Below are 26,056 nucleotides of genomic sequence, written 5' to 3' on the forward strand. Positions count from 1 at the left end.
GTAGGAAGGTCTTGAAGGACAAGTTTCATACAACTTGGATTTTATATTTGTAATATTAGCCATCATTCCTATGGGTAATAACATCATATTTACCAAGTTAATTGCTGAGAACTCAGCGAAGTTACTAAAAACGGCAGAAGCAGTTAGGTAATCTAACATGATTACAATTGAACATCTCATTTGGTCTCACCTCATTATAAAGTTAAAAGGAATTGCTTTGGTAAGTACAATGTTGTTGCCAAATATCCAAATGACACCCAAGTTGTGATTGCAAAAGTAGATCTAGAGTATACATCGTATATAGTATACACCATGTCCCAGCTGTGACACTGATCATGGCCACTCTAGACAGTGCACACGGCACAAGCACGCCTGGCAGCATTGTTCCTCTCAGCTCCCTCGCACTCAAGATGGTGGCAAATAACAAAAACTTGGATTTTTTTTTTTACCTGGCATCATGACTAACTTTAGTGGGTCGCAACATATTGGGTATGGAATAATCTACACATACTCTGTACTCAAAATTAGACCAAACTTTGTGATAGATGTCCGTTTTTGTGCCATGGTGAAGGCCAAAATGTGGTCTGCAACAGACTAGGTGGGGCTTGTTTTTACCCTAGCTGATTGCTTGAAATACCTTTTGCGACGTGCTTTTGCTACGTGATTTTGTTGATCACTTGCAAACCCTGCCGGCTGGTTGAGAGGAGTGGGGATCCAGCAGTCAATGATGGTATAAAACAGTCAGTGAAACAGGCTTTTCAATCACCGCAACCTCAAGAGGTCCTTGAGCATACAGTCTTAAATGTGCACACAAAATATTAGGCTGGTTGATCCAGTAGTTTGTGAGATTAGCTGTGGTCTGACAGATACATGCACTCATGCACACATGTCCAAACACCCAGCAGAGATAATAAAGTGGAATTATCCTTTAAAAGCAGTTCAATGACAAATGCTCTTCATGACCAAGGCACTTAACCGCCAGCCACTTCAGGAGAGCTGCTCAGTGGCTATTGAACTAAGAAGCTGAAGAGTTAGCTTCCTTTCTTATCACTCTTTGTCTTTATCTGTTTTTGTTTCAGACTTCTGTGTTGGATCTGAAGGAGAAAGCTTCCTCTCTGGCTTCCTCCACCCTGAAGAAGGACAACAGGCTGAAGAGTCTGGAGATCACCCTGGAGCAGAAGAGAGAGGAATGTGTCAAGCTCGAGAACCAACTCAAGAAGGTTAGCTGTCCTGCAGCACAGTACAGACATACCCTAACAGTCAGTAAAATGGTGATTTTAATATTACTTTTTGTCTCTTGGTGAACATTTTTTTTGTGTGAAAGTATGTGAAATAAGGTATTATTAATAGAATTGTAAAAGTAAAATGTTTGGAGCGAGAAGAGTTTTGGACAGATGAAAGAGACGATCACCTCATCAGTTTAAGAGGAACACCCATCTGTGTGGTACAAGACATAAATTTACGCAAATTAGAAGAGGATTGTATAAACAAGGATTGAATGATTAATCGCTGCTGGTTATGTTTTTGCCGTTTTCATTATAGCCTACTAGAAAATCAATGATAGCAAGTATCCCACTGTCACTATCCTCATTTATATTTAAGATGCTACAAATTCTTTCCCGCAACGAGTATAGAGTATAGACAGTTGTTGCTATGGCAGACCGTCTCGTCTAGTCGCATGTCGCATGTGGACCAAAACAGGTGGGCTAAAAAATTTTTAATATTATTTTTAAACTTAATAATGATGATCATGATAGATTGACAACATTTACCAATTAAAAAACATCAATATATGAATCTCAGTTATGAGGAATACACACAGTTCAGACACACGCAACAAATGGAGGATTTTAAACTGAAGAACCCCTCGTCTCTTTCTCCCTTGTTTTGTTTTCCCTTAACTGTTTTCCAAGAGAGACGACTGACTGACTGTGTGTGTGTGTGTGTGTGTGTGTGTGTGTGTGTGTGTGTGTGCGTTTGCATATCACATATTCTCTCCCACACAGCAGCCCATAAAATGGTGTGTGTGTGACGGCTTGCTGACAGCCTTACAGTCATTTTCACAGAGTGGAGAAGACAGCACCACCACCACACCCTGAGTGAGTGTGTGTGTGGGTGTGTGTGTGTGTGTGTGTGTGTGTGTGTGTGCGTGTGTGTGTGTTTGTGAGAGTATGTGTATGAAGGTGTCAGTGGATCTCTGGTGTTTCTCTCATCAAAGTTTATTTCGAAGTCTCTTTCTGTTACCGCGGATGGAAAAAAAAAGACTGAAAACCTGTCTGTGTGTGTGAATTGATTGACATTGTGCATGTGACATTGTGTGTGATGTTTCTTTTTTCCTGTCTTATTTGTCTTTCTCTGTCTCTCCCTTGCTTTCTCTTTCCTCCACCCAGATCTTCTTATATCGTCAGACACCCAAACATTTCCTCTCCGCATAAAGACCTGTAAAAACTGTTGTGCGCTTCCAAAACTAATAGGGTTTATGTATTGTGTGACCAAGACGTGCGCACACACACACACACACAAAGTCAATCTGTCCCAAGAGCAACATTTGCTTCTGGGAAACACACACAGCTGTTCTAACCTCCAAGCTGGTTCTAACTTTTTTTCTTTGTTTCATTGCATTTGATTCTTTTCTCTTCGTTTTCGGTGTTTTTCAGTGGAGCTGAGCAAAGTGGCGGAGAGAAGAAAGACACTGCAGTTCATTTGCTTTTTACTTCACTCACATTTTCATGCTCACCCTAATCTTTACATAAATCAGCATTATGTGTCTTTACATGTTGCGTGTGTGAAAACCAACTCAAACCCAAGTCACCATCATTGGCCAGACTTAAATGCTTGGCATAGCTTGGCATTAATGACTGTAATGGCCAATTTCCACCACATGCGTGTTGGTTGCGTCTGCGCTCCGGCACGGCAGCGGAGCCGATAGGATACCATTCTAGTCAATGTGTGTGTTTCCACCAGCTGCGGCTGTGCTGCGTTCCGGCTCCGTCTCAGCTCCGGCACTCTACTAGGGTGAGCCGCCTGTTAATGATGCTGTCAGCAAAGCAGTAATGATTGTGCTAAGTGGCTAATGGGCATGTAGCTACTTCCATGTTTCAGATGATACGTCATGTTTGTAGTCGACCAATGAAGATGAGTTTACATGTCACCTTGGGTTCATCCTTCACCTTCTCAAAATGATCCCACACTTTAGATTTCCTGCCCGACATGTTAATAACTAGCCTGTGGAATAACCGCAGGTACCAGCCCTGGAAATTAGGGGCCGTACACATGCAGCGTCTTAAACCGCTGAGAAAACGTGAGGTGGGGTGCTGGGTGCTACTCTTGTGCCTTTTTTGTGCCAGCTTTCAAGAGCTTGCAGGTTGCATCTGAGGTTGCTAAGCAAACTAATCAAGAACCATATTCTTCCAGGCGCTGTTTATAAGTGTGTCGGGCTATTGTCTGTGGGACAGATGTAAAGCTCTGGGTAGCCCTGCACTAACATGATCAACTTTTCCGTATTTATCAGACTGAATATTTACATAAGAAGGAAGAGATATCTGTCGGCTATGATTGGGTTGTAACCTGACTGCTGTCTGACTGCTGGGTTTGGCCACTTCCTGTGTCTGTCCTTTCAAATTAAATTCCCACATAGTTGCTGGGCATGTTAGCATGCTGATGGTAGCATTTAGCTCAAAGCACCACTGTGCCAGAGAACAGCCTCAATGATCCGCTGGTGGGATGTTGCAGTTTTTAAAGGAGATATGCTCAGCGGTTTTCTTCAAGGGGTTGATCAGGTCAAACTGATTTTCACCATCATTTAATGCCCACACACATATAAACGTTTCATTTCCTGCTGTAAAAAGACACCACACAAAAAACAAAGGCCTCTTACGAGAAATAATTTTTAAAAGTGTGGAGACACTGCCAGAGTCCTGCATGTTTCCCTTTGCCCTTTGTTTTTATTAGCCAGGCTTGGTATTACTCTTCTAAATTACTTTTGATTTTATGACAACTGACGAGGCCTGATTATGTTAATGGTATACTGTTCAGGAACTGTCGGTTACTGTAGTGTAAACAGTATCGCCAGCAAAAGTAAAGGTCAATCCCAGATTCACTCGTGTTCGGTATATTTGTGTTTTTTCAGTGCCGTGTCCGCGGTTTTTGAAGCTTCCTCTTGGATGCGTGCTGCTCACATTCTGGCTCGTGGTTGCCACCTTTTTATAAAGTCCTGACCTCACCTGAGCGCTGTGCCCAGAAACATCCCAACCACAGCAATTTCGGAGGAGAATAAGAAAATACAGGCAGAGGGCAAAGACTCTGCAGACAAATACACCCCACAACCTTCTAGTGGGTCTAGGGATTAATTTTGTATGAGTCTGTACATCGTTATTCAGGAAAATTTTGCATAGTTTACCTTTAAATCATTTCTACTTCAAACGAGCCACACAATCTACCTTATTTCCCGAATGCAATATTTGTAAAATGAAAATCTATCATATAAAAGACAACAAATCTTGTGTCTGGTCCCTTTAAGACCTGTCACTTTCATCAGTCCATCCAGCCCTTCTTCAACACACATGTTGTTATTGGCATATCCTTTTTTATTTCGACCTTATCGCTTCCATCAAATCGTGGTCACCTAATTTTGAAAGCTAATGTTCAGTTTATTTATAATAATTACTTTCTATTCCAGGCTCAGAGTGCAGCGGCAGATTCCCAGGCCAGCACTGAACTCTCCAAACAGATCTCCACCCTGGAGCAGGAAGTGACCCGGCACAAAGAGGATGCTGGGAAAGCCCAGTCCGAGGTGGAACGACTTCTGGAGATCCTGAGGGAGATGGAGAATGAAAAGAACGACAAGGAGAGAAAGATCCACGAATTGGAGAGGTGAGGGAGCCGGATTAATCGCTGCATTAATGCAGAGCGATGACTGTGAAAAAGAATATTTAAATATAACTGCATATTCCTCTTCCTCTGTTAACCTAAATCAGTAGAAAACAACCAGGACTGTCTTTTCTTGTTGAATTGATCATTTAATTTTAGATTGGACTCCACTTTGTCGTCCATTTTCTATCAAATTTCAAGCTGTTGGAGTCTATGGTAATCTTCCCTGCGGTACTAATCCATAAGTCTTACCTTTTTCTCACCTCAAGCTTTTCCTTCTTTCTTCCCTTTTTCTCCTTCCACATCGGTTTAATTTCCTCTGGGATCACTCATCTTTTCTTATTTCTATCATTGTACCTTATTCACATTTGTGTATGCATAATATATATGCATCCATGTGACTCTGCATCTGCGTGAGTGCGTTTATGTTCGATTGTGTGTGTGTATGCGGCCATCACACCCCAGAACTCCCTCTTCTTCTCATCTGTGGCGTCCTCAGCAGTCGCGAAAACAGGCCCCTCCCCCTGCTGCCTCCCAGCAGCCAATGGGGGGGCTGGTGTGGGACTACCTGGGCACGTGAGTGGCTGGAGGCCCTGTCAGTCAGTTAGACAGATGCACGACAAAACTCACTTTGCTTGTCGGAGGACGGGGTATGAGAGCACTATGAGAGCAACCAGTCCCATGTGGAAAAGTTATTTGGAGTTAAATGCTTCAGTAATTCGTTTGTGCCTCAATTTGTCCCATTTGACACTGAACCTCGAACCATGACAGATGATCATAGATGAAAGGCATGTAGTGGATTCATATGCGCATGGGTCAGAGGTTCCTACATTCAGATTAATATGTTGTCTGACAGCATCTGACGAATACAATACGTAACACTGAACAATCATTTCAGTCATTTTCTTGCAAAATACCAAAAAAAAGTAAGAATTCCTTTCCTTTGAATTCACATAAAACGAGCAATAAGGCATGTCACTTTCGGTTAAGTTTGTTTTCAATAGCCAGACGCCCATAAATAACTGGTTACTAACTGCTTAATTTTTACCAAAAAAAGGCTAAATGAAATGATGGAAAATACAAGAGGCCTTTCTTTTTAGTCTGGCACTCCATTGACTCAGTGAACTTTAGGCACTAGCCATTTACAGGTGGTGAAATTTTAATGTTTTGTGATATAAATGTATTGCCTTTTATTTTATTTTCTGTTGGCTTTGCTGACAAACAGATGGCTAGCCGTGTTAATATGCAGAAACACAGTGCCCACGGCCCACCCTCCGGTCTCCACTGGTTAGCTAACATTAACCTTGGCCACTCAGCACTACACACCACCCAGGTCTGGTGAAAGCTAGCTAGTGGCACCACTTTTTTGGGGATTACTGCAAGTAACGCCATCTGGTGGCAGGATGGTGTTGCTGTGTGAACGTGGTGGCTACCCTACCTATATAGCCCAGGTGAGTAAGTGGCTTCATTTTCAGCAGCAAGACCTCTTTACCGTAGTTAACCATGTTAGCACAGCTAGTCGTGCTGACACTGCTAACTGTGCTAACAGAGCTAACAGTGCTGACATAGTTAACAATGCCACAGGAGGTTTGCAACTCAAAATGTAGCTGCTTTCTCACTAGGGCAACCTGTGGGGAGACCTGATGGATGGGCACAATATTTCTACAGCAACAGGTTGGGACGGTGTTACCAGTCGTAATCTCCGAATGAGCTACACTGCTTGCTAGCTCCCACCAGACCGGGTTGCGATAAAGTGAAGAATAGCAAAATTAACCTATAGACTGACATGTGTAACCAGTTAAAATAAAACTGTTGACACCCCCAATTTGAACAGGTCACATTGGGCTCAGAGAAATTATAATGCTTATTTTTCTCTGTTTTATGACATTTTATAGGCAACACAATTAATTAAATTCATTAGAAAATAATCAGCAGATGAACTGGTAATGGCCGCTAATTGCAGCATGTTAAAGAAAATAAAAAGACTGTGACTCGTCAAAGAGATTCTTCATGTTTTGAAAGCCTTTTCCACATGGGACAGAGCTGAGTATGTTCACTAATAATCGCCATCAAAGAGTTGCAGCATTGACTGAATCTTCGCCAAGCCTCTCTAGCACAGCTTTTTTGGACTGTTTGCCGAATGAAACAAATCCCCCTAAAGGTCAGTCATCGGCATGAGTTGTACTCTCATCAGCAGAAGTTTCTGTCGTCTGTTATATTGCAGCATGACAAGCCAAACTGCTCCCAAAAGTTTGTAAAATGAGGGCGCAGTTTGGCACCAGAGCCTCTGCTGTATAGCCTGAAACTCTTTGAGCCGCTGTTCCTGTCAATGATGCAACTCTTTCATTTAGTGGCTCTGTTTTCACGCTTCACTTTTGTTGTACTTTCAGCCAAGGATGCCTGACTCGCAGAGTTTAACCCACTCTTTTTTTCATTAGGAGTCTGGACAGTTCACTCCGTTTTTTGTACTTTTTCATGCTAATAGGAATGGTTTGTCTGTTTCTAACGACTTTTATACCTGTCTACGTTATTTTGCTTAACCTGTCTGTTTCTCACTCTTTATGTTTGTCTATGTAGATTATATCTACCTCTAGTCTTAACCTTAATCTGTCTTTTCTTTCTATCTGTATCTGATTATCTGTCAGCATGCATGCCTGCCTGCCTGCCTGCCTCTGTGTTTCCCCGTCTCCCTGAATATTTGTTTCATTCTGTTGTTCTGCCTGTGTGTCTGTTATGCGTATTTCGGTATGAAGAGGACTAAAAAAAACAGGGAAGTACCTTCTTTCACAAAAACCACCTCTTAAGTAGGGTCAGGTGTCTTTTTTCTAATGGCCACAGTAAAATCATGATTGAAATTAAAGCGGCAAACAGTGTTAAAGGGGCCAACTCACCTTCCAGTATGTCGGAGGTACTGGTGGGATGATGGTTGCAGCAGCTATGCATTTCACAATGCGAGTACGACTTTGGCATTGTTTCTTGTGAGCAGTTTGTGGCGCCAAAAATGAGGTATAATGAGGTATTTATTTTGTACTACTTTCTGTCTCCACTGTGTGGTGCTAGAGAACAAACACTAATAATATATTGCTGTATATCACCTGCAGACCACAGCATGTAAATTTCACGGAAATCGGATGATCTTTGTCACATAAGGCTAACTTCCTGTTGTCAGTAGGTGGCACTATGACTGTGACTCACCATGTTCATGTAGATGTCTTCAGGTCTGGTCTTTTATCCAGTATGTGAAATTTGGAGCAGATTGGACCATGTAATCTCAAGTTACAACAGTTCCTATGTCATACTGAAACATCAAAACTCGCTATGCACCACGGCAACACCGAAAACTGACGATTTTTTACCATAAAGCATCACCATGGTCAACATGCTAGGCGCAGTACATCAAAGTATAAAACATGTCGTTTTCTGTTACAAATAGGTAGCACTACGACTTTAAATCAATATTTGCACATACATGACTTCATGCCGGGACTCTCAAATGTGAAGTTAAGGGTTGATCTGATAATTGTGTTAAAAACCACTTCCTATTTCATGGCAAAACATGGAAATTAGACTCCTCGCCATGACCACACTGTTCAACGAGAACTCAAAAGGTTCACCGTTTAGCATCGCTAACATCCTTAGATTACAGACCAAATTTGAAGTCGATCTCGTGAAATCTCTTGGAGGAGTTAGTTAAGGACAACACCTGGAAATGGTTAAAATAAAAGCACTAAAATGAAAAGGAAATCCAAAATGGCTGACTTCCTTTTGGTTTAGGTGGCACCAAGAGCCTTGGGATTTTGCATGTGCCTCCCAATTTTTGTACATCTAGGTGAAACCTGCCAGGACTTCTTCATTGAAATTTTGTAGGGAGTGCTAACGAGCTATTTTGTCACAACCCAGCACAAGACCTACTGAGTATCAAATATTTCACTACTTCTGATGCGTGAGTTTTCAAGCACCTTTAGTTCCTCATAAGTGCGAATCTTTTTGTGAAATAATAAGAAACAGTTTCCAGTAGGGTCCTCGCAGCAGTCGGTGGTCCATGTACAAAGAGGTATATTTTAGTAAGACTAGTGAGAACAAAGTTTGTCTTCGAGGGTTAGACAGGTCAGAGCTGTCTGCGGTTATGAAAACTGGTCTGTCTGTGTGTTTTTACGCCTCTTGACGCCTTTGATTTCTGAACTATCGTATGCTCTCTGTCTGCGCCTTCTCTCTCTCTGCCTCTTTAATCTCTTCCTCCGGTTTCTTCCCTGGACACGATTTGTACCCACTCCCACTCTCTGTGTGTCTGTCTGTGGGTTTAGTAGTTTGACTGTAAGACTAATGGTTGTTAATGATTTTAGGGAGATTCAGTGTTTCCTCACTGTGTCTCCGTCTGGCCAGTAGAAATACTAGACTATTAATAATTCAGCACCTGCTGACTTCAAACTGGTGTGTTTAACTGTGTGTGTGTTGGGTGTGTGTGTGTGTGTGTGTGTGTGTGTGTGTGTCTGTCTGTCTGTCTGTCTGTGTGTGTGTGTCTGTGTGTGTTATTTAGTCTGCCAGTAGCCACAGATGCAGATTTACAACAGCTAGCTTTGTGGGCAACATCGTAGTGTAACTTAATAACCATTTAAAACAGCAAATGGATGAACATGTGGGACCTTACATCATATGTGTTTGAAAGATGTTTCATCCTCCCGGTGGATCACAATAAAACAAAATCTTCTCTGCATCTGATATTTAATATCTGAACTTTGCCTGCTGGTCTTAGGAAACAGGAGAGGTATTAAATCTAGGTTTAGTGTCATGTGTTTGAGAAGACTATCTTGTAACAGTTAAATTAAGATAAAGTAGATTTTTATGAGAGAATTTAACTATCCTTTTACACACTGGCACATGCACAGTCATTACTGTGAAGTGTGCGGTTTGAATTGGTTATATTAGAGGGTGTAAGGAGGTATGATACTTTTTAAATCTTCACATTCAGTGGTTTCATTTAGCTGTTAGATGTATGATGAGGGAAACTATCCCTGGCTAATTTAAGGCTGTGGTTAAGTGTTGACATGGTGAAGCGCGGTCATAAAAAGGGCAGAACTGACTGTGTGCTCATTCCCGTCGCCATTAGTTACCGTTGCTACGCCTTTCAAGCTTTGAAGTCAACAGTGATGACCGTGACAGATTTACCACTCAAAATGTATTAGTAATTTTTGAAATAATAAGTCCCTGATTTCAGACGAAGGTAACCTCCCTGCAGATTTTGTCAGCCGTGGCTAGCTTGTTAATTAAGCTAGGGGAGGATCTGTGCCTGTCTTCGACTTGTTGACTGTCATCAGATGTTTTTGCAAGCAATGTTAGAGTCACAATATTGTTTGGAACACTAAAAGTCAAATGTCACATCTGCTCTCAAGTAATTCCACTTTAATAAAATCTGTATAGTTAAACATATATCATACAGATATAAAAACATAACCTTGACAAGTATGAGACATCAGTTTGTTTTTTTTAGCAGGCAGAGATTAGAGACTAAGTGCATGATGAGTGTCATGGTTCTGTTTTGCTCCTGATTGGTGCAATTTAAGATGTCATAATTGCTCTCAGGAGTTGTTTGAACACCTTGTTTTTAGCAAGCCCCAAGAAACAGTGCCAGGCTTTGAAGCCAATTTTAAATAGTGGCCAAACATGGAATTACAACATCACGTGATGCTTTTGCGCTCAAAAAAACATTTTCCCCATTGACGTATATGGTGAAAGAGATGTTTGTAAATCAGTGGATTTTTGAGCGTCACAGCCCCACAAAATGACTCGTTTCACTGTCGGGATTTGATGCATTCTTTCTTGTAACATTTCTTAAGTCTAGAAGAGACGCATGATTAAATCAATTTACCCCCATTAAAGTTAGCGGAGCGTTAAACCGGAAGGTAGCCACTCGGCTGCCGTAAGTGTCTAGTGCACCTGCTCTGTGGGCCCCAGGATGTGAAAGATCCAGATAATTTTATAATGTGAAAAATGTGACATGCACCATTGAGCATTTTTCATAGGAGTAGACAAGGCCCTGCCTCCAAAGCTGTATCCAGTTCTCTTAATAAATCAATAGTATCTGACCGAATGTTGCCATTGTTTAAAACTAAAATCTTGTAAAAGGGTCTTAAATATGCACTTAATAGAAGAAAAATGTAAGGTCAGAATGTTTTCATATAACTGTTTTCATATTCTACTGTAGGTAGGCTACTAAGGCAGTTCTTTGGCTGTTAATTGCAGCTTAGATCCTGTGTCAACAAAGTGTTTTCTATCAGTGCCTGTATCTTTTTTCAACTGTTCGCGGTGCGGCTGCCTAGAGAAAAGCCGCTGTGTCTAGCATCTTTTTTCAAAGCAGTCCCCCTTTTTTGTGCAGGCGCTTTGAGGGCTTTTTGTTAAAAATTTCTGAACTTGTCAGAAAGGCGCTGGCGTCACCACTGCCAATTTTTTAGCCAGGCTACTGTCACAGCAAGACAGAAAAGCCCATTTGTGCGAGCAGAACTGCCGGAGGATGCTGGATGTTGCTGGCTAGTGTTGTGCTTTTATTACTGTACCGTTGTAAGTCTGTTAACTGTGTATTCAATCAAATGTTAATGGAGCATTGCATTAGCTACCTAGCTAATGTTAATGTCAAGATAATGTTGTCATAGAAACAAAACCCATGCACAGCACGTCATTAAAAACAGCACTGGGATGAAGTGCTCCCCAGCGCCCTACTACCGCTGACGAAAAACGCTATGTGGACACAGGCCCTACTTTGGAACAGACACACACAGTTTAATAATACATTTTTTAAACGTAGGCTCCTGTGTTTTGGGTTTTGGGAAGCCTATGAAAAAAAACAAACCCCAAAAATTTTAACTACAGTGCTATTCCATACATAGAAGACTCCATATCTGCGCTAATTGCGGTTGCTAAGCTATGACAGGAATTTAGCAAATGGAGAATCTCTATGATCTTTATTTTTCCTCGTGTTACTTCTTACTGCTGCCTCTACTGAAACTACTGTTAAGGTACCGCTGAGACATTTCAACCCAGCGGCTCTTTTCTTGGCTGCTTACAGATGTCGGTAACTGTAAAAATATTTGGAAAGCCACGGATTAACAAACGTCCCCTGTTTGAGATAATAACATATTCAGCAACTCGGCTGTTTTGAACCCGCAAGCACTGACCCTGTAACATAACATGTACTAATACTGACTTTGTCCCAGGGCTACCAAACCCTGCTGTGAATTATAAGACTTAGCCTGGAGCTAACAGGTACGTCAGAGGAGGATACATTCGCCTGTGGCCAACTCTTAGCTTGGCACCAAGGCTAACCCTGGGCTATGAGTGAGCAGCGGGAACATTACTAATGAAAAGATCAGATGTGGGTTAAACAAGGGTAAAAATCAACCATCTGTGTGTCTCTCTTTCTCCCCCCTCTAGTTTAAATCCAGCTGTAATGGTACCAGGTTATTTATTTCAGTAACTAAGATGGTAATTGGAGCAGACTGAGTGACTTCACACTGAGGGGAAATGGAGCTGAAAATCTGCCCTGATGGCCAAAATAAAGGATTTGGATGGAAGAGTGGAAAACAGAGTGAGGGAAAGAAGGAGGAAGGGGAAAGGAAGGTGGTGGCAGAGGGAGAAAAACAGGGAGGCAGAAATGAAATAACGGGTGGAGGCACAGAGGGAGAAAGAACAGAACAGACAACATAGAGGAGAGAGGGAAACAGAAAATGAAACTGACAGAAAAGACTGGAAAGGGGAGAAAAGGGGAGAAAAATGGAGGAGGTTGAGAGTGATGTAGAGTATAAACCTGAGTAATGGGAAATTAGAGAAGTTTATTGCGTGTTATATTGTTCTGTAATGGACAATTTGTCTCTGGCACGCCGTCATTAGCATGCGTTCCCAGGCATAAGCTCACCCTGGAGGTCGGGCTGTGCCAGTTCAACCAAACACACGAGGAGTGATCGTGTGGAATTATTTTGAGGTCAACCAATTGAGGAAGTGAATTTTTCTCCAGATTTCATATCTTAACGATTGCATAGCATATGCCTTTCGGCGGAGACCACAAATCCACGAGCTGCGTGCTTTTCAAGCGGCCCCTGGGGGAAGGGAAAGAAGTCCTCTGCGATATGAAAACCATTGAAGGAGAAATAATTCATAGTGAGCACGCTCATGCTTTGATTGGCTAATTGCTCGCTTTCTATGGCTTGTGTTTGCGGTTTTGTCTCCGTGTGCCCTTGATGTCATGTGAGGTGAGCAGGCCTCTCTTAACCCCACCGAAAAAAGACGAGCTGCTTGCGTTTAACCTGTTAATGTGACCGTGTGTGTGCCTGCCTGGCTGTTTGCTTGGTCATGCCTGTCTCTGTGTTTATGTGCCCGCTCTGTTGCTATGGTTAATTATGTCTCTCTGGCTGTCTCTCTGTCAGCTCCTCTGTCTCTCATCTCTTTTGTCTTTGAAGAGTGATCAAGCTGGCTAACCTAGCACTCAACTCCTGTCTCACCTTTCCCTCTCCTTCCCTGTCTCTCTTTCCCTTTCTTTTATCTTTACAATGCAACGCCGTCTCCCGCTCTACCCAGTCTTGCCTCAAGGTTAGTACCACACGCCTATTTTTCTCCCTCCGTCACTGTCTCCCTGTCTCTCATCGTGCTCTCCTTCAGTGTCACACTTCTTGTCCTTGCATCGAGACACTCTCTCATCTCCTTCACTCTGTCATAAACTCTGTTTTTAATCATTCTCATCATGTCTGTCTGTCTTTGAAGGAGACACCTTGACTTTCACTCCGCTCCCTTCCTCTGTCACATCACTGCCTCTTTGAAGAGGAAGCATTATTGGTTCTTTCTTGCACTCCTCCATTACAGTCCTGTCACGATACTCGCACCAAGTTCAAATTTCAGGCTACCACAGCAAACAATAAAAATGTTCAAGCACTGTATCGCCATCATTAAGTTGGACAGCTGTGAACTTTTGCTCAGAGTTCCTCTTACTTCTGCTTAGGTTTCTGTCTTTGTGGCTTTTATAGAGAAATCACTCCACATTTTGTTCCTGTCATACTTTTGTTAAACAGTTTGGACAGTGTTTTAAATGTTCAACCAAGGTTACACAATCTTTTATGGTCTGATTGTGTTGCCAGGCAATCAGGGGAGACACCAGGAAGTCGCTGCTCCTAGCCAAGAAATAGTTCGGCAAATAACTGCCTGTAAACCACGACTTGTGGTCACACTTGGGTTTTTGAACAGATTAAACAAACAAGATGTAACGTGTTCGTGAGTGAACTTTGCTAGTAGGTGGACTTTTTTTTTTTTTTTTTTTTACAAGTGATGGGCTGATTCTTTTAAAAGTATTGGGCCTTCAAGCTGATACATGTAAATATTTCGAACCTTAGAGTTTTGTGACATTTTTTCAAAATATGATGTCAGTTTCTTCGTGACACTGATATAGCCTTGTTCACAGTCAACAGCTAGAGCTGATGGCTGATATTCACCTTGTTGACTGCTATGGACAAACTAAATGGCATTAACCGATGGCGGTGGTCGATGTTTTTCCATTTTCAATTTTGAACAGGCTAAAAAGCAGGGCTCGAGACTGACGGTGTCCCTTCGTCCCGGGGACAGCAGAGCACATACTGTCAACACAACACACATACTTGGAACAGAGATTTTCCCTTGGATACCGTTGGGATGAAAGGATGCAGTAAACTCACTATCAGCACATCAGGGACTCTATTGCTTCCTTGATAATGCTATGTTGTGAACAACAAGTCTGTGTTGACATTGGCAGAAGGAGAGCTAGTTAACGTCAGCTGTTAGCTGTTAGCAGCTAGTGGCTGATACTAACTGCTGATGGAGGTCGTAATGAGTTGCATTATGTTGCGTCCAAGCTGTTAGGTGAAGGCAAATTATCATGTTCTCATGATGTGTTCAAATGTCATCTTGTAAAAGGCAGTTTTTGGCAAAAAAAAATGTTGATGTCTTCACAGCAATATACAATAGATATATTAGGATAGGATAGGATTTTTTTTAACAAAGATTTCTTTGTTTCTCCAGCACAAAAGGGGGAACAAATAACAACAAAAACAAAATTAGCAACAACAACAAAACATCTATATCAGCTACATCGTTAATTTAAACATCGGTATCAGTATCAGCCCACACACAATCAGTGCATCCCGAAAAATACTTATTTTAATGCAATGATTCAGCATCCAACTCGTACAGTAGGCTATGTAAATTCAATATGATGTCACAGAAATGTCACTGACAAACGATCTGTCGATCTTTGAGGGGCAAGTAGCAGACGCCCCAGCGTCCTCTGCAACCTTGTGCTGCGTTTATATAGTGTTGGAATGATCTAAAAATTAGTTCCTATTCATATATCATGGCTCACCTGATCAATTTCCTTTGCTCTTCGTTATCAATGTGTTGTTTTAGCACTCTGATCATACGACACATCTCCTTTATAGCAGCCATGTTGTTTCCACATTCCAACTTAAAGCTCATGATCACACCTTAGTCAGAGGAAATACCATGCGAGGAGCATGTGAATACACTATTGGCCTTTGCTGGCAGAGGTCTTGACTCAAGTCAGATTCAGTCGCTTCTCATTTACTTACCATAGCAGGCAGCGTGAGCAAGTACCTGACGATAACAGTGAGTGGGCGAGTGGAAGGTTGGGACACTAAAAAAGTTGTGCAAAAAGATTTGTTTATTTCCCCCCCATCACTATTTTTCATCTGTGGACACGACCAGACTAGCTGTTTCCCCCTGTTTCCATTCTTTATGCTAAGCTAGGCTAACTGGCTCCATATTTAATGGACAGTTATCATCTTACTTTTGTCAAGAAGGTGAATATGTCCAACTATTTCTTTAAGTGTGTCACGTTAAGCATTGTCCATATCCCGAGATTCAAAAAGTCCCACGTCTTCTTCTTTTCTGACTTTTAAATATTCCTATCTGCACTCGAGAGGTGACTCCGTAATGAGATTTCAGCCTGCAGAACCCAAAAGTCTGAATTTTGTCTTTTTTAACAGACACATCAAAATCACATTGAAATTTCTCTGACCTACACATTGTGATCGACCACATAATAACCACTTCTCCCTTCTGTTTCCTGCATAAATCTGGTGGTCTGAGTGTTTTGAGCACTCTGCTGTGCTGTATAGGTCTCCCCAGCGCCAGCTCCTTCTCTGCTCTCTCTTTCCTTTTCAACTCGCACAGCCACTGTTCCCCCTGCCGTCTTGTCAGCTTTTTCATCGCTGTTGTTCTGGTGTTTTGTGATTCAACTCTAGAGGGGGAAAGAAACAAAAGAAAAAGTTAGCATTGCCTTGCTGTCTGGTAGACGACAGAAGACTTCTTTTTCTTCTTCTGTCCTTTTTTTTTCTCTCCTCATCTTGTCTTTTTTTTTCTGGTTGTTTTGATCTTGCGCTAAGGAACTCCTCATCCACTGCCAAATGTCTGACATCAAGGTCTCTGTAGCTTTAAAAGGAATTGCATTGTTTCTCTATGTGTGTGTGTGTGTGTGTGATCCCTTTGAGGTCCCGTATGACTCTGAGCATTGAGGTGGTGCAGGGATTTGTCAGCTAATGGGTGACAACAAGCAGGCACACACACACACACACACACACACACACACACACTATCACAGACCCATGTGCACTTTTTTTCCTGTCTCCTACACACACACAAACACACATGCAAGAAATACTTTGCCAGCTAATAGGTGACAACACTACAGTGGGGATGACTGCTGAGAGTCATCTAATTAAAATACCTGCATGCACACACTGTTCCCAGCACTGGGGGAAAATGAAAAACACTTTTTGTTTACAGCTTTGTTTACAGAAAATAGACAAATCTACAGTTCAGTAAATTATGCTTTCTCATCCTGTTATATTTTGCTTTGTTGTAGTATTATAATATTAATCCTGGTGTTTTGCTGCTTCACTTCCTTGCTGTTTGGGATCTAACAGACACAGAGTGCAACATCAACCATTTTTTCTCCTTTGCATATTTTTTTTTATTTTCCTCTGACACTATTAAACCTCAATATGCAGCAAGAATTAAACTGGGAACACTTTGCTTTGCCACAAACTGAGCTTACCTTCATGGTGGTTACATAAATGGCGTTAATAGGACAGATATGCTTTACATTTTAAATGAGCGATGCATTAATACATACACATACATAATACATACAATGTAATGCAAACAAACTGGCATTTAGATAGACTTATTTGGGATTACTGTCAATACTAAAGCTGCAGCAAGTAGTTGATTAATTGATCAGCAGCCATTTTTACAGTCAATCAGTCGTTTTCGTAATTTTTCAACCCAGTCAAGACAAATGTTGGCACTGTACATTTCAATCAGGAGAGACAGAAGAATGAAATAAAGATAAAGTGCAATGCAAATTATAAGTGCACCGATTAACAGATGATTTATGCTGATAAGATTTAACACAAGTCTTTGGCGCTTGGACACCAGCGGGAGATTTTTTGTGATCGTAGGACATCTGAGCGGCAGTAAGATAAATCTGCTCATGGAGTGCAGACACTGGTGGAGGTGGAGATGGAGGTGGTGGTGGCTCCTGACTTTGGTTGATGACTGCTGAAGTGAATAGAGGCTGCATCTGAGAAGGCTAGGTGGTGATGGGAAGGTGGAGGGTACGGCATGAAAGGAGCAGTGAGATGATAGGCTGACTGAGAAGGTGTGTCCATGTGCTACGGGTTGATTGTGGATCAGCTGTAGATCAGCTGATGTCTCGATTGACATCCCTGAACACTGACAGCCAGAGACAGAGCGTGAGCATGCGTGCAAGGAGTGAATGGCAGGGTGAGGAAGAAAGTTACAGCCTAAGCATGAAAAGGTATCATCTTCCTGATTGCACTTTCGCTAGAGCTTCATTTCTACAAACCATGGATATGCTACATTTGTACATTTCATATGTAGCAGATGTGTTGAAACTTTACAATTCTTTACTTTTCAGTCTTCAATTTTATGTTGTCACAACGTTGTGGCACGCCTGGGGCCAGCCCCTGCCTGGGCGCTAGTGTGCCAATACCGTGCGAGGTGCTCAAGGTCCGAAAAGTCCATTTCCTTAAAGTTTTCTATGGTCATGAGCTTTGGGTAGTGACAGAAAGAATGAGATCGCAGATATAAGCAGCTGAAATGAGTTTCCTCTGTGGGGTGTCTGGGTTCAGCCTTAGAGATAGGTTAAGGAGCTCAGACATCCAGAGGGAGCTCGGAGTAGAGTCGCTGCTCCTTTGTGTCAAAAGGGGTCAGTTGAGGTAGTTCGGGCATCTGATAAGGATGCCTCCTGGGCAGACCCAGAACACGCTGGAGGGATTACATATCTCATCTGGTCTGGGAACACCCTGGAGTCCCCCAGGAGGAGCTGGAAAGCGTTGCTGGGGAGAGGGATGTCTGGGGTGCTTTGCTTGGCCTGCTGCCTCCGTGACCCAGCCCTGGATAAGCGGATGAAAATGGATGGATGGATGCATGGATGGATGGATGGATGGATGGATGGATGGATGGATGGACAATGCTGTGGTTAATGTGTGGTTGTATTTAAGCACAAAAAACATATGGTAGGGGTCATGCAAAGATCATGTTTTGGCTTAAAATACAAATAAAATACAGCCTCGAATGGAAATGTCCTGATGGGATGTTAAAAATACCCGCTTTTGTTGTTTGTTGGTCTGCAACAGTTGTTTGCTGCTGCTGTTTGGCAGCCTCATTGGCAGCCACATAGCTGTCACAACATCCACCATCGCCTCCTCAGCAGCTCATGTACATGTAATCTGAACTACGTCACTTTAGAAAGGTTATGATACATGAAATGTGACATATCCATGGTTTGCAGAAACTTAGATTGCGAACATTTTATTCTGGTGACTTGGCTGAATTTCCAGCTTCTTGATTGTCTGTCATCGCTGATAGTAAACTGAATGTATTTGGGATATTTGTTTGAATAAAACAAGCTTTATGAATACATCACCTTGGGCTATGAGGAATTATAAAGACTGATTTCATTATTTTCAGACATATAGATCAAACTATAAGCAATAAATTAATCAGTAATGAAAGCAATCTTGGTTTCAGCCTTAAAAATCATGTTTTTAAGCACTTCATGTGAAATCAAGAAAAAAATATGACGTTTCAAGATGATAAAACAATGTTAAACATGTTGTGTTTTTTTAAATGTTAAAGATCCAAATGTTCTGAGAACCCCGAACAGAACATTAGGGTTAAAGTGCATGTATTTCATGCATGCAGTCAACAACATACTATGAGTAGTGAGAAATAATAATAGTAGTCTTTTTGTTCCGTTTCACTCATCTACAATATAATCTAGAGTTCAAATCAAAAGGTAAATACGAGGCTAAAGAACAGAGTGTCAGTGTTTAATTTAGGGACTTTGTTGTTCTCCATGTAAAACAAAGACACGGCCAAGATCAACTCGGGCTCTCTGTCACATGCGTACACTATTACTATTATCTAAACACTTTCCCTTTCACTGTGTGTTTAGCGCTGAGCTGTGGATATATCCAGTAAATATGATTTATTTTCACGAGGACGGATGCTATTAAAGAAGACATTTCATTCTGTCTGCTGTTGTTTCGTAGTGTTTTTACAGCTAGTTTCCAGTAATCCTCACTGTGGAAGTTTGCACACACACGCACACACACACACAGTTGCCTTACCTCCTTATTTACCTCACAAATTTGCTCGCTCTCTACCTGAGGGATTTTCTACGCTCATTCTGCAAACAACAACATAAGTGTTTCTTTCTTTATTCCTCCAAAATGTCCTCCTTGTGCTGTAAGTTTTTCTTCCGCACCGACAGTGGGCGAGACTATTATGTTTTTGATCTTTTTATTTCCCTTTTTTTCATGTTTTATAGGTTTTATGGGCTTAGTAAACCAAACCAATATTTCCTGTATTTTCAAGGGAAATACTGAATTCCAAATGGTTAAAAGGAAATCCTTGATGTTAATGTTGGGTGAACTATGTGCAGTAAACATACATGAGGCCCCCGAGCATTTCTAATCAAATATTTATACAGGACTCCAGATGTAATATTAATATTACCTTAATGTGGGTCCCTGAATATCAGCAGCATGCTAATGAGGGAGGTTAAAAAGTTTTTATTTTGGAGACTTTGAGGGTTTGTGAAGTTTATGAGATTGTGTATGTGTGCATTTTTACTGCTAGTTGCCAGCAGTATTCACATTTTTTTACAGCTTTAAGTTTTAATGAAGGCTATTCTATGTTTGTATGTTTCTGTATATTTGTGTGTGTTTATATATAGCGTATATAAGTGTGTGTATGGTGAGTACATGAGGGTATTTTTGACGTTTTCCAAAATTTAGGAAGTTCAAAGTGCTGTCAGCGAGTGTTAGTGTGTGTTTACAGGATGTGGCACCATGTTTGCATGTGTGTGTTTCTGTGCAAATGTTGGAAAGTGGATGCATGTTGTTATGTTATGTGCAGTTGCATGCACAAGCGTGTGTGTGCGCTTGGGATATTCGCGTGTGGTCCGACCCCGAGACTCTTAATACAAAGCAGGTTGTGTTTGGAAGAGTTGACAGCAACGACTGTGCCTGTGTATGCCCACCAGTATCAGCAGAGTTTTGGTGAATTTGTGCACTCGCACAGTGTGTCAGCGAGTGTATAACCATGTGTACTTTGTGTGTGCGGACGTGGTTTCACTGCACATTTGTACGTGGTGTTTACAGCGTTGTGGGCAAAGCGAACTCTCCCGTGATTCCACCTCCTCCAGCGGTTTGCAGCAGTTGTTGAAAGTGATTTCAGAGGGAGAGTGAAGGAAGTATTTTACATATTAAAACAGCTTCAAATGGCACTTTGCCTCCGCTGAGCCGAGCCATCGAGTTCACCGAGCAGCTTCTGCTCCTTAAAGCAAACCAGTAATGAAAGTGTTTTAGTGTTTAATTAAACATGTAGATTCACAACTCAACTTTTTAAAAAACTATTCATATCATATACGTTCTGTTGATCAGGATAGAGAGGGAATGTGGGATGGAAAGAAAGGACGGGGCTGACACACAATGTTGCATGAACCCATGTCACCATGTTACATAATAATGCAGAAGTAATATTTTTTAGGGCATTTTTGCCTTTAATTGATAGAATAGTGAATTGTGAAGGAGGGAGAGAGACATAGGGGCCACTGGCTGGAGTCGAACCTGGGCCGCTGCGGCAACAGCCTTGTACATGGGGCGCCTGCTCTACCACTAAGCCACTGATGCCCCGATATAGAAGTAATATTAATGTGATACTTTTATAATACCTCATAGGAAAGTTCTCCTTTCTCCTACCTTTTCCACAGCTCTACCAAACTCATTGGTTCTTGCATCGATACTAACTCACAGGCTTTCTTTTAAAATGTTTTCAAAGATATCAAGGTATGAGGAGATAATCACGATGGAGTAATGCGACTAATATATGTAGAATATATCCTTTCAATGTCATCAACAAGTGGTGAGATTAGAGGGGTGTACTGTAAGTGATATTGCAGGTTGAAATTGATGAGCACTTTTTACTGTCAAAAGTGTACTTGAGAATTTTAAACCAGTTCAGTTATTAGTCAAAAACCAACACTGAACTACTTGGGGCCAAAAAGGGTGTAACTGCATACTCACTTGAAAATATTTTTTTCAATAACCATCAAAATATTGTTCATTAAAGCTATAGTGCGTAACTTCTACAGGTCCGTAAATGTCCGTTTCACCCAAGCCACTACTAGAGGAGATGACACAATGCTGATTAAGCCGATCGGCTCCTCTAACATCTCGCAGTATTTTTCAATATATATCATTTTTAGTATGCGTGTCGACCGGCGACATTCCCGTGCTGGCGCACAGGAAATGCTTCCTCACAACAAGAAGGGAGGGGGAGGAAGAGCGGAGAGTGTCATAGCAAGAGGTAGAGCACAGATAGAAAGAGAAAGCAACATGGCGGAGAAGCGGCCGAGACACGGTTCAGAAGTGGATCCTACCACAAAGGCAAGTGTTACTCTGTGTACGGTGTGTGGCGACTGGCGAGTGTTACTCTGTGTACATGGAAGTGCCGCCGGCTTATTAGTTTTAATAACGCATTATCCGCTGGGAGGCGACAGAAGTTATGCACTATAGCTTTAAGTACTCTGTCCTCCACATGTTTATGAAGTTTTAATATTAAAGATTAAAATCATTCAAGACTGTGGGGACAAAGTATGGTTACTAGTGTTTCGGCTGGCCCGGAAAGTTAGTCGAATGTCAAATCCCTCTGACACTAATATGGAACCTTTTTTCTGAAAAACTGGTGGTAGAAATGAAGGTTCAGGAAGTTAAAGGTATTCTACAAGAGAGGTCACTGACAACATGATGACAAAAAACAAAAAAAACTCTAGGCTGTGTTGTGATAGGATCACTCCAGCTGTGATACAGTGATCAACGATTTAAAGTGCATGTCGACCAGAGGCGTAAAGTTGGTGGCCAATGTCTCCTCTCTATCCCATTAAGCTGGATTTGTACTTCTGCATCCGATCGTCGTCTTACCTATGGCGTAGGCTCTACGTAGACGTAGCCTGATGTGCACCTCCTCAGAAATGTAACTACACGTTGTGGCGATGTAGACCAACCTGTCTTTTTCTGTAAGCTGAAACCATTTCCCTCAGTGGAAACAAAGCTTTCGTTTACTTTAATTTCACAGATAAGAAACAATAAATAATGAAGACAATAAAGCCTCCACAAAAATAGCATTTTAAGTCTTGTGTGTGATTTATCCTGGCTTCATATGAGCAGAGGAAATCTGTGCTTGTTGCTAGGCTAATTTATATAATTGTTTTCGGTGAACCTTGTGAGTTGTAATGGAACCGAATTTTATGACGTTACCTTTGTTAAATGTTGCTGTTGTCCCTGGCTTCATATGAGCAGAGGAAATCTCCGCTAGCTGCTAGGCTAATTTATACAATGTAAAATGCCATAGGCTTGTGCTAAAAACATTAGCATGTTGTATTTGTGGGGAAAATGTGTCCAGATAAAGACAAGTGTTTGTCTGTGAATGCTGCGAGTTATAGTGAAGCAGATTGGCGTACTTGTGTTTCAAATTGTTGCTATTAAGCCATGTTTAGTGTGTGTTTTCAGTGTGTTGTGACTCAGCTAAACTTGATAGCACTTCACAGAAACCCCGCTGCCGACTAGTGTTTTGGAGGTGTAACTGCAGAGTGACACAGACACACCACTGCACAAGTACAAATGCTCACAAAGGCATAGGCCATGTGCATAGGCTGGTAATCACACTGACGAGTTACAGTGTCATAATGCAAGATAAGAATGTGTAAACAAATGCTCACTTAAGTTTTTGCCTTTTAGCGAGTGAATCAGCATACAATATGATGTGTGAGTTGACATTTTTACTTTTAAAATCCATTTTTTAGAGACTTGAAGTATTTGAAAGCACACATACTGTAGGTATTTGTGATTTCTTGTACCACCTGTCAGATATTATATCACCAGCAGATAAAAAGACAGTCAAAGAAAGTCATAGATGATTAACAGCATGATAAATTAGATTCATATGTAGATGATGAAGCGTTACTAAGAAGATGGAAAACACCAAAATTGGCAAACAAACTACTTCTGTTGCAATAGTTTGAGAGACCCCACGCTGACACGGGGAGAACATGTAAACTCCGCACAGAAGGGCTCCCACACCCGAGATCGAACCAGCAACCCTCTTGCTGTGAGGCGAGAGTGCTAACCACCACACCACCATGCCGCCCTGTGATCCATGGTTTATTTATTTATTTAGAAAGGAGAAGAGGAGTCAGAGGGGAAGTAAAGTGCAGGAGATGGAAGTGACAAAAGAGGGAGTGGAAGGAATCAGGGTGAGGAAAGGAGAGAAGAAATGGTCCATGGTCTGATGAGAATATTTCATCCAGAGGAAAGAGTAATGTTGCATTTGGAGAGCAAGTGAGAAGACGGAGAGGAAAGGGGAGCGGTGAGGCGAAGTACATTTGTCCTTGTACGCTGGTTGGATGCAAATGATTGCTTTACATGCATATGATCACAATGCAACGTGCAAAAACAGGGTAAATAAGTAGAGGAAAATATCAGTGTTGGTTTAAGTGAGCAAGAAAAGAAACCCGCTGTGGTCTGATGCAAATGCGCGATAGTGACCCATGCAAATGATCTGGAGTACAAGTAGGGTTTGAGCAAACAAGTGTTTAGCATTAGCGAAAGAGGAAAGCAGAGAGTGTCAGCGGGAACCGAGTGTTGAGTCAATAGGAAACATTGCAAACTCAGAGTCTATTCTGCATACACTCACATACGTGCAGTAAATGTAGCATGAAGAGGGGAAACCTCAGAGAGCTAACCAGATGGTCGGAGCTTCCTGGAAATCCTCCAATAGGAACATTCCTGCCTTTTTATGACCTGTTACACACTCACACAGGGCGTAAAGCACAAAATTGATCCCAAATATTCAAATGTATCCCACATTTAGTATGCAAACTGAAATCAGGACCCGAACAAAGGAAACAAAAAAACAACCATGCTTACTTCATCTGCTTTCCTGTTTAACATTTGAACCCAATTTGGATGTGATAATGATGCAATACAGGACACATGTAGGCCTTTAAAATGCACACAAAAACAATAGCAGTAAAAGCCACACGTGTACGCAGGCAGCTTCACACGCTGATTATTATTCTGTAAGCTTTGAACGCCCAGGTGCTGCAGAGCAGTTTTTGGCCCAGTCGCTGCATTACAATTTTTCTTCCAGCTTCCCAAGTTCCTCTGGACGGTTTGGAATTGGGCCCCCTGGACCTTTTAGCAAACACATAGAGGATTTTATGTTACCATCCTCTGCCAATATCATTTCTCAACTTTTCTGGCAGTGATGCTGATGTAAAAGCCATTTGACGGATTGCTCCCATTACTTTAGGTTAGTTTAGCAGATAGTTTATGGCTTCGATAGACAGCAAAGATGAAAGCGAAGGGCTGTTGTAAAATATTTCAGCACTGGAATATGTATATCATTTGAGATGCAAACAAATAAACTTGATACCCTTATGAATTCAGATGAGAAGATTGCACTCAAAGGAGCAAAGCAGTGAAAATAAAATACAGCATACTGCGAGCTTGTGCTACACAGGCAGAGGTCGAAGGTCACGTGACGATTGGAACCTGTTTACACCTTGGGAAGCAAAATATGCAGAGCGCGGCTCGTAAAAGTGATTTCCCATGAGTGCACATGCTCTGCTGCTGGTGTGACAGAGCTGGCCGTGGATTCCCATCGCTGGAGGTCGGCTCTTTTACTGGCAGCTGCGGCGATGGAAGTGAGGAGAATTGATTTATGTACGAGCCTGTAAAAAGTTATGCTAACGGGCTCGCGCACACATGCGTAAACATTTGCACAGAGCAGGCATTTAGAGAATGCAAACATACAGAAGACTCAGACATATACAGAGCGAGAAGAATGACTTTTATTGAGTTTGATCAGTTTCTTACGTGTTAGTCAGCAGTTTGGTCTTACAAGTGTCATTGTTGGATGTACGCCTGCGTGTGTGTGCTTACACATTTATCCTTTGTGTTTGACTTATCTTTCATCGTGTCATGATTCAGTAGACGCTGTTAAACCTTACTGGTATTAGCTCGGGTTAGCTCACATGTGTGTGAATGAAAGGTATGAAAGGTCCTGATCAAGTCAAGCTGCTGTGATAGCTGATAGGTCTGTGACACAGCCACAATGGCTTCCAGACAGCTTAAACTGGGATTAAACTCTTTCTCCATCTCCCAACCCTGCTGCTCCCGTGAGGAATCTCTCCCTCATTCCCCCAGATGATGATTTAGACTCCGCTTCCCGACACCCAGTAATCCCTCTGTGAAAAGACCTCCATGCTTCCCACTGTGGAGAAATCTCAAATGTCATCTAGTCATTGATTCATAGCTTTTTATTGAATTTCTGTACTGATCTGTACATTACATTGGCCCCCGGGGATTTGTATTACAGCATTGTGTTACACAGAATAGTTAATCAGCCTTTCAGTATCGCCTTAATGGCACTAACAGACAGTGTGTCATGAATATGTTTTGTGGGTTTGACTTATATATTGAATATCAGCTGCATGGCTGATCTGCCAGTGTTGTGAATCCAGGTCAGTTTGGTTGTTTGTGTGCAAACGTGAGGTCAGTGTGGC

The 26,056-nt window shown here is 41.8% G+C and overlaps 1 protein-coding gene across 9 annotated transcripts in view; it reads left to right on the forward strand.

Moving 5' to 3' along the window:
* Positions 1–26,056, forward strand: part of LOC117249617 (ELKS/Rab6-interacting/CAST family member 1-like) — a 216,466-nt gene that overhangs the window by 74,381 nt on the left and 116,029 nt on the right. For 3 of the 9 annotated variants that reach the window (XR_013490431.1, XM_078165427.1, XM_078165426.1), the window contains 4 exons: positions 1,080–1,220; positions 4,679–4,872; positions 5,335–5,445; positions 13,435–13,446. Coding sequence is in view for 6 of the 9 variants with exons in the window: in XM_078165427.1 (XP_078021553.1) it covers positions 1,080–1,220; positions 4,679–4,872; positions 5,335–5,445; positions 13,435–13,446 (458 nt within the window). In the remaining 3 variants the exon portion in view is untranslated. The remainder of the gene's footprint in view (positions 1–1,079; positions 1,221–4,678; positions 4,873–5,334; positions 5,446–13,434; positions 13,447–26,056) is intronic. The other 6 variants (XR_013490432.1, XM_078165430.1, XM_078165428.1 and 3 more) reach the window with 2 other exon arrangements.

The sequence above is a fragment of the Epinephelus lanceolatus genome, chromosome 23, assembly GCF_041903045.1.
Source record: "Epinephelus lanceolatus isolate andai-2023 chromosome 23, ASM4190304v1, whole genome shotgun sequence".
Classification (NCBI taxonomy): domain Eukaryota; kingdom Metazoa; phylum Chordata; class Actinopteri; order Perciformes; family Serranidae; genus Epinephelus; species Epinephelus lanceolatus.